Source organism: Sinocyclocheilus anshuiensis, unplaced genomic scaffold (genome assembly GCF_001515605.1).
Source record: "Sinocyclocheilus anshuiensis isolate Anshui unplaced genomic scaffold, SAMN03320099.WGS_v1.1 scaffold281, whole genome shotgun sequence".
In the NCBI taxonomy this organism is placed as follows: domain Eukaryota; kingdom Metazoa; phylum Chordata; class Actinopteri; order Cypriniformes; family Cyprinidae; genus Sinocyclocheilus; species Sinocyclocheilus anshuiensis.
Window position 1 is genome coordinate 213,299 of NW_015540849.1, and position 9,531 is coordinate 222,829.

The following is a 9,531-nucleotide window of genomic DNA, read 5'->3' on the forward strand; positions in this document are numbered from 1 at the left end:
TGTAATGAGGATTCAGTGACGTTGGGATCCATGTGCAGCTTTATTAACAAACAGACAGGCAAAGATCAATCAACAGTATACAAGGGCAACGTAGGCAAGGCAAAATCATAACCTGAGTCCATGCAAAGGGTCGAGGCAGGCGGCAGACAGAGAAGACAACAAATCCAATAATAATGCAAGGTCAAAGAGGCAGGCAGCGAACGATCAGACAGGTCTAGACAATCCAGGTAGGCAACAGGTAATCAAACAAGGTATAAACACTCAGAGATGTCAGCAGTAGCAAAAAACAAAAAAAAGACTTCACAACAAGGGTATGGTAGGCACTGATTAAATAGTCATGATAATGATAAGCACCTGTGCAGGTAATCAGTCTCAGGCATGGGGTGATGGGAAATGAAGTCCTTAAGAACAGTTAGTAGTCCGGCGACGATTCCCTCTGGTGGTGATCGGAGGGAGCCACAGAGGCTTGATTTGTGACACTATCAGCAATGTAAGTGATTTTTTAAATATATTTTATATATTAGAATGAGTACAATATAAATGTATTAGAACGAGTACATTATTATTTATGGGCTTAAAAACAAGATGCAAACAATCAGAACATTGTACCTGGTGGGGAGTGCCCAATGTAAACATGAAACACATGCCATTACCTATATTGTACTGTGGTACAGTTATGGAGGTCCTTCATAATGCAGAGGTCAACTGCCTGCTCTGCCAATAGTTAAAAATCGCACTATAGTATACAGTGTTTAATAAACAGCTGTTTTACTAAATTCTTCTGAGGTGAAATTCAGTGCAGTGCAGTCCCGTATCGTGATACGTATCGTATCGTGGCCTCTGCATCGTGATACGTATCGTGACACTGCTGGTGATACACAGCCCTACTACACACAGTAATTCTCATTTCAAATCCTACTTGTAAAGCTTTGATTATTAATTCCAACTGAACAGAGTTCAAGCTCATCAAAAGTTAAAATCTCACAGCAGAATATTTGAGCCAGGAACGATGCTTGTAGCCTTTCTGACGGTTGCTCATCAGGAAACAACTGATGAAACTCAAAAGTTCTCTCATGTTAACCTATATGCTTGCTAAATTCTGCTGAGGTGAAATTCAGTGCAGTTCTGTATCGTGGTATGTATCGTACCGTGGCCTCGGTACCGTGATATGTACCGTACCGTGACTTTGCTGGTGATACACAGCCCTACTCTGAATAAATATAAAAGATGTATTTTCTTAATGATCACTAATATAATTTATATAATTCATGGAAAGATGGCAAAATTGAAACATATTAAACATATACTTAATAAAAACAACAAAATAAAACACCCTAGATTTCATTCAGAAAATGTATAATATTCTAGTACTTAATATGTCCTCCAGAACTTACTGCTCTGATCCTTCTTGGCACTGAGTGTACAAGTTCATGACAAATTTTCACATCTGTCCTGTTTAACTCCTGGACGACAAAATACATGTCCACAAATTTTTGTATTACATCACACAGTGGTGTGTGAATTCATGCAAGCATTGATAAAGCACAACTCCCTCACACCTTCAGCACTCATTCATCTCTATATAAAAGTTTTACTACCACTGAACTTCACTGTGGGTACCAAGCACTTCTCACTGTACTCCTCCTCTAGCAACACCAGAACATTTTGGATGCTTTTGGATCCAAAATGATTGAGTTGGTCTCTTGAGACCAGAGTATGGATTCCCAGAAGTCTCTATTTTGTAAATATGGGCTCTGGAAGAGGTTAAATTAGTTTATTTTGCTTTGGCTACAGTCGGTAATTCTAGTGGTGACAACAACCATGCATGTCACTTCTGCATGCTGCGTCATACTCTGTGAGATAAAGTGTCACTCTTTTCATAGCTTTTGCCGGCTCTGAGACACTTGCATGTTATTTCTCCGGCTCTTTTTCTAGCAAAAATTCACTCATCACTTACTAAATGAAAACTTAAAGTGAAGACCTGATTATTTCAGAAGCCTTATCACAAGTCCATTGTTTTTGAATGTTGGTGCTACTTCTGCTATATTTTCACACTTAAAACAATAATTTGGTATTCCTCTTGTACCATTGTCCTCTTTTATGCTAAGAAAAAAATCTCCTGACAGTTCTCTCTCAAGTGGTTTCATTGTTTTCAGCATTAAGTCTGAGTATGATTCAGTGGGCCATATAACACTAAATTATCAAGAAATTACTTACCTGTTTTGGTTCAACATACCTACCTGTTGATCAATACTTGCCTTAACCTTACACCAGAATTTTTTTATTTTTTTTTTTTTTTGTTTTATTTAGTAACTTTCAGGAGGGTGTGCTCATTTTTGCAACACAAAATTGTATCACTTTGATAAGAAAATCTTATTTTGCTGAATAATTTTTGCATTCTTCTTGGGTAATTGATCAAGCAGGCTTGTTGGAACATTATATCTCCAAAGAACCTTAACATGTCTTCTAAGTAAAGAGTAATTGCTGAATTTGTTAAGTTTTAGAGGGGGTGTACTAATTTATGCTGTGCACTGTATGTGCCAATTCTTGGGGGTTATCTTACCAAAATTGTCTAATTTTATATTTACTCCACAAATCTAAAAACATTCATGTGTTCACAAATCCCTCATTAACAAATAGACAAAAAACTTGAACATTCAACAAAATACAATGTCATAGATCACTCTTTTCCAGAGACACAGAATTAGATCAATTAACAAAACTGTAGGCTAATATTAGGCTACTTCTGAATTAGAGAAAGTGCAATTCGCAACATAGCGGAATAGTATGGCCTTCTAAATAAAAGAGCTAGTCGCTAACTGGTAAAGTCATTGTGTCACTGTAGTTGCCTTTAGAAACAGTCAGTGTTCTGAGACACGCGATCAGGACTGCACATGCGCACTGGTTGGTGTAGACACATAATATTCACGTTAAATCAAAGTAATTCAGTTTGTATGTAACGGTCAGGGATTATTTTGCAAACAACTTTAAAGAGCAGGTCATATGGTATTTTAAAGTGTCCTAATATTGTGTTGGAGACCCCTACAACAGGTTTAAATGCATCTAAGGTCAGAAAACATTGTAATTTTCTCAGAATATACATTTAATATTAGAGTAATTTGCCAATGATTTCGAAACGATTCGTTCCAAGCAAGTTCGGAGTAAACCCTTCCCTTCCATAAGCCTGTTCTGCTCTGATTAGTCAGCTGGCCAAGCCTGTTGTGATTGGCACAGAGAGGAGTCCTTGAGCAAGTTAGCGAGCGCTACCATTGACAAAGTACCTTTGCATAAAACAATAATATAGTGCTTCAATCCGTTCTTATAATAATGACATAAAATACAAAAAACACTTATGCAAGCGAATCGTGCCCACAGCTAAAGTTTAGCTGCTAAACTGTGAACACTTAAAACAATAATGGTGGATAGTTAACTGAGTGCTAACGTGACTAACTGATGAAACAATACAGTTTGTAAACCAAAATATGTCTACTGTAATGTTTGAAGAACGACAAATATTAGCACAAAAAAAAAAAAAATCGTACTTACAGGTTGTGGTTCAGAGAGCTTGTTAGTCTAAATTAAGAAGATTAGAAGCCAACGAAGATAAAAGACAAGATTAGAGAAGCAGTCCTCGGTAAAATGATGAGCACACAACAAAAGGTTCGAATTGTATTTCTGTGGTATCCTTGAACACAGCGTCTTCTCAACATGATGTAAACACACTAACTAGCGGAAGTGTTTGTGGGCAGGTCAGTCTTGCGGGCAGGCGGGGATTATGCAAATGTGTTACCCAGTGACGTATACCGGTAACGGGCAAAAGATTAGAAAATATGGGCCTCGTTAAGGCGATTCAGAATCGACTCTCTCTTTTGAGAGACAATATCTTTATTTATCATGCACTTTTTGGATAAACAACTTTGCAGATTATCTTCATTTAAGGATAGCTATGTTATAAACTGCAAAAGAGATATTTTTCAAAAACCCATATGACCTGCTCTTTAATACTATCAAGATTATCTTCATTTAAGGATAGCTATGTTATAAACTGCAAAAGAGATATTTTTCAAAAACCCATATGACCTGCTCTTTAAACAGTCACTAAATTAATTCCCACACACATATTAACTATAAGAATGCACAAATGTCCTCCCCTCTATGTTGTAAACATAAGGGTTACGGCCACGAGTGCGCAGGACCATTTGTCTGAGGCTATGGATTACAGGTACAAATGTTGTAAATAATGTTCAGCTTCTTACACAGAATGATAATTTCGCTTCATAAGACCTCAATATATTGTCAGGAGCTGCAAGGATTCATTTCTTGTTTTTTTTCTTTTTTTGACTCTCAAAGTGACGTGCCTGATGACTTGTATATTATGAATCAACAAGGATCATGGGATCAGCTAAAAATCATTTTTTGTCTTCTACTGAGGATAAATAACAGCAAATTTTAATTTTTTGGGTGAACAATTCCTTTAAATGCTGCCTCAATTGAGCAAAACAAAACAACGGTCACAAATTAGAGGTACAAAACAAGGATTTGTACAGAAAAATGTCTGGGGAATTATTGTCCTTTGCTGTAAACAAAACTTGATTCTCGCAAGACTTGCATATTCTCACCGGAGCTTACTCTACACCTATGTCCTACATCATCCGCTGGAATGCCATTCTTTTGTGGCATTTACCCCCCGAAGCCATGTGGAGTACTTTCTATGATGGAAGGATGCACTTTATTGGACTTCAAAATCTCAACAGCCATTCACTGCCATTATAAATCTTGGAAGAGCCAGGACATTTTTTAATATAACTCCAATTGTATTCGTCTGAAAGAAGAAAGTTATATACACGCATGTACTGTAGGATGACTTGAGGGCGAGTAAATCATGGGGTATTTTTGATTTTTGGGTGAACTATCCCTTTAACAGCTGCTATGGGTTTGGACGAACTTCATAGTAATTTTTATTAACTTGAGAGAAACGGATGATTTTTATCTCTTGTGGTTTAGATTTGATGTCATCCCATAGATACTCGGGTGAAAGCAGTTTGCTGGGTTTGTTATACAGGAAGTACTTGTTCAAATGAGACTCCTCCTGCCATGCCGCCTCAATGGATTTAGCTGCATCAATGTCCAGGCATTCCTTGCAGGTTTTAGCAAGCTGATATACATCTTTCAGTAAGCCACCGATCACAGCTCCTCCATAATAATAATCACCCTCAGAATAAGGAATGTACGCTTGAGACTCGGGCCTGCGCTCATATGGGAACCAATCATGATGGGTTTTATAATACCATGGATGTATGGCACCTACAAGACGACCCAAAGTCTCTGCCCCCCATCGCCCGTAGAACTTTGTGTCCACATCAAGGCTGAAAACGTAGTCGGCTTCATTGACCAATTGACGTTCGATCAGTTTCTCCAGCCTTTCCATCCTGCGCAAACTGATCTCCTGCCATCTGTTAGAACTAGCCACTGTCAACACCGTCAGATGATGGTCTTCACCAAGTTTCACTGCAGGAACCAATTCCAGAAGATCGGTGAACACGTAATAATGCACACGAAATCCAACAAAATAATTTTGCTCTGCAGACTCCAGGAAATTTTTAAGAAACTGTGTGTACCTGAAAAACAGAAGGAGAGAGCTAGAAAAATTATATATTAGATGGCAATTAAATTTTTCCCCATAAAAAATACAAAGGCGTCGGTGTAATGATAGCCCAGGCAAAGTGCCATAAAGAACCCAAGTTTAACTGAAAAAAACCCAAATATATAGCAAACTCCAATATTTAACAAATAACACATTTTAACAATATCTAGAGATAAAACAGGCCTTTTAGTTTAGGTGCAGACAACTAGGGCATAAAATCATAGGCATGAGCGAAACAAATATTTAAAAAAATAAAAAATAAATAAATAAAGCAGGTACACAACTGTGACCCTAGCATTTTGGGTGAACTCTGCCTTAAAGGTGCCTTAAAGGTGCAATAGGTGATTGTCTTCAGAACATTTTTTGTTATGCTGGTTGAAAGTCTCTTCACATCCCGATAGCAATCATTAAGTTAAGTGGTCTAAATTTATTTCTCTGTATTTATATATTCTGTGGAAGGCGTAGGATCAAGAAATGTTCGTCCAATCAAAACGCTCTGGGTTCGCGCAGACAGGATACGTCATCAGCGCGTTCACTGCACGCATGCAGACAGAGCGAGAATGGCAGACAAACATCAACAACCCGATCTTCCTTCCTGGTATTGTAGTACTTTTAAAGTTTTCTCACCGGTGAATGACACATGATGTAGCCCAGCGGTTAATCAAGTCCTCGTGCCAGCTGGTTAGAAGTGAGCTACGTGCATGAACTGTGTTCCGATCGATATGATCCCTACACAATGTACATTGCTCCCTACTCCCTGAGCGGGGGAAATCCGTTGAAGTTTACTTCACTTTGGAACATGGGCTGGAATTGGGAACCGCTGATGTAGCCTATTGTAGTAATGTTGTCTCTGGTCTGTGAGCGTAAATGCGTTCAGGGGGCGTGGCTTTGGACGGCGATTGCAGGGAGGGTGGGACGTTCGCTTTCAGTGCTATCAGGCTAAAGTTAGCATTTTCCAAGATCTCCTACTGCACCTTTAAATATACTATACATAGCAAATAAAGATCGCTGAAAAAAAGGAACTCACTTTCCAAGAGCGAAGACTGCAGTTGCTATGGTGATGTTTTGTTTCTTATAAATTGCATCAATCAGTGTGGGATCAAAAGTTCCTTCCCGTACAATTGGGGCTAACCATGGTGCCATAGGAAGAAAGTTGCCTTCTGAGCTGGAAAAATCACACACAATTGCAGGTAACGCAAATCCAAATGCACTGAAAACTGATATTTTAAAACCTATTTGCATACATTAAGTATTTATGTACTTACTCAAACACATTGGGCTGTCTGTATAAAAGCCTGTGCAATAAACAAATAAGAAGCTTGTTATTCCTCAGTGCTCTAGACTTTTAATCCTTCACCTGCTTTTGTAGTTAGATGACTGATAAATTTGAAACCGCATACTACCATCTTGTAACAGCCAGACCAGTTAGACACAATTATTTGTTATATTTAACCAATAATACACAACACTCCACACAGGGGCGGATCTACCGGGGTGGCCACCCCACCTGCCACCCCAGAATTATCACAGAATAAAATATAAATGTAAGCAGTGTTTCATGTGCTACTTTTACATTAACAAATGACTCTTATGAATCAGATCTTTTTGAGTTAAAACCACAAAGCGCGGCCCAGTTCCCTAACGAATAGTTTTTACATTTGTTCGTGAATCAGATAATTATTGCTTTTCAGGTAACTCAGAAGTCCTCTGAGAAATCTAATCCCATGCGGATTGGCTATGTCTGAGATTCATTGCGTAATTGTTTGGTGATCCGATTCTCCGACCGCTCGCTCCACTTTCATCATGGATATAAGCCGTAACAATAACATGAAATCAAGAAGAAGATGCCGATCACGGAAACTAATAGCAGAGTTAGGTAAGAATCTAGTCGTATTGCAGTTTTCTCGATTGTTAATATAACTGATTTTAGTTGCCACTTTTTCCCCCAAACTCATAATTCAGTTTTCAAAACAAAGACACATTTCTCAAAAAGTTTAACAATGAGTAGTTAAACATTAGGTAGCAAAACTGATGATGACACACCAATCAGAATCTCTGCATGCTAACAATGGAGAGTGCTCGAGCTGAGCCAATCATCTACAGGGGTTTTATACTTACACATACAGTATAATTACAGTACAGTACCAGTAAGATACATTAGATAATGGAAATGTCACTATTCTATATGTACAGTAAACTGTAGCACATGTTGTACACCTTCAAGCATGTGACTGTCAAATTTTATTTGTAACCATTTTTTATGTGAACTGCATTTTTGCAGAACTGAGAAATGACTGCCTAGAGATATAGCTAGTCTCGTGTCAGGAGACCAAGAAAATGCTATAGTACTGTATATACGTTAATGAAATTTGGCCAAATGTGCAGATGATGCTAAATTTACTTTTTTTTTTATTTGATTTTTTACTGTACTGTATTTTGGTGCATGCCAAGTTCATACAATTCTTTGGTATTTGAATTTTTCTAGTGCTTTTCATCTACTGCAAGAATACTTTACAGTAGTAAAATTAAAATTATTTTCCCCAAAAGTTCATTGCTGAATTATACATCTGTGTCTGTAATTTAATTTATGTATACTGTAATAGACATTGAGCTGCAAAAATAATTCCTGAATCCTAGTAAGAGTTTTTGTTACAGTGTTATTGATCTCAGTGTTTACTGGGCAGGAAAGTCATCTGTGTATTTGAATTGTGTGTAAGCATTTACAGTTTTTTTCAACTGTTTACACACAAAATCTTTGTCACACAATTTCTGAAACCTGACACTCAAACACCTGAACCACACACCAAATCTGCAAAACCATACACTAATTTTTGGCCTTTGACTCAGTTTTCAATTTCATAACTTGCAATTCAATTTTCAATTGCATAATTTGCAAAACACAACACACAATTCTCTATGTAGCACACAAAAATCCAACAGGAATTAATATTATGGCAAAGGTGTTTGCAAATGTTTGCTTTTGAGATGTGTTTGTGATATTTTGAATGCAGTGCTTCATTTTGCAAGAGATGTGAGGCATTTTGCGCAGTTGCTGGGGTGTTGCTAGAGTATATAGTTGATTGAGTTTGTTCTGGGTGATTACAGACATTCCCACCTCTGTTAATAACAGAAAATCAAACATTGTTTTCAAAACTGATCCAGTTTCAGTGCTTTGATATTATTGTATTTCTTTCTAATGTTAGGAAATTCAAAAGTTTTTGTTGCTCTTAAACTTGCACTAAACGTGATTATACCATCTAAGTAGCCTATGTAATTTTAATAGAACCGCATGTCTTCTTTGGTGATAAAAGCTCAGAAACATTTATAACCTGTTGAAGTTTTTTTATATTGTAATTGACTTGGTGCCATGATGAATATCGAAATGTTGCTATTTATTTTTCATTTTAAACTGTATAGATGATTACTTAATGGTAATACAATATTTGTGAACACAACTGTGTATGTCAGACCAGAAATCCCCAAAAACTATGAATGGGGGCTTGCTTTGGTGTTGCCACCCCTCATAGACCCCATGCCACCCTAAAAATTATTTTCTAGATCTGCCCCTGACTCCACATCCAACAAGCAAGCTTCCCCGAACTGCAAACAACCCCAAAAAGGCAGAACATGCATGAACACGCATATGAACATGAACATGCTTTATGCATGCTTTATGATCCGATCATTAGCTGGTAATATGTAACCTTGCTGGTGTTGAGTTTCATATCAAAATGATCGTCTGTTAATTTCTTGAGTAAGGGGCTAAAGCACATCTTTATAACTTCAACGGGACTCTTGATATATATTTACATTTACACATTTACATTTAGTCATTTTGCAGACGCTTTTATCCAAAGCGACTTACAATTGGGGGATACATAAAGCGA

At 37.5% G+C, this 9,531-nt stretch overlaps 1 protein-coding gene across 1 annotated transcript in view; it reads right to left on the reverse strand.

Moving 5' to 3' along the window:
- Window positions 1-4,870: 4,870 nt before the first annotated feature.
- Window positions 4,871-9,531, reverse strand: part of LOC107687702 (globoside alpha-1,3-N-acetylgalactosaminyltransferase 1-like) — a 26,907-nt gene continuing 22,246 nt past the window's right edge. Inside the window, exons 3-5 of the mRNA XM_016485145.1 lie at window positions 6,910-6,939; window positions 6,672-6,809; window positions 4,871-5,618 (exon numbers count right to left, since the gene is read on the reverse strand). Of these exons, the coding sequence (XP_016340631.1) occupies window positions 4,928-5,618; window positions 6,672-6,809; window positions 6,910-6,939 (859 nt within the window). The 3' untranslated portion in view covers window positions 4,871-4,927. The remainder of the gene's footprint in view (window positions 5,619-6,671; window positions 6,810-6,909; window positions 6,940-9,531) is intronic.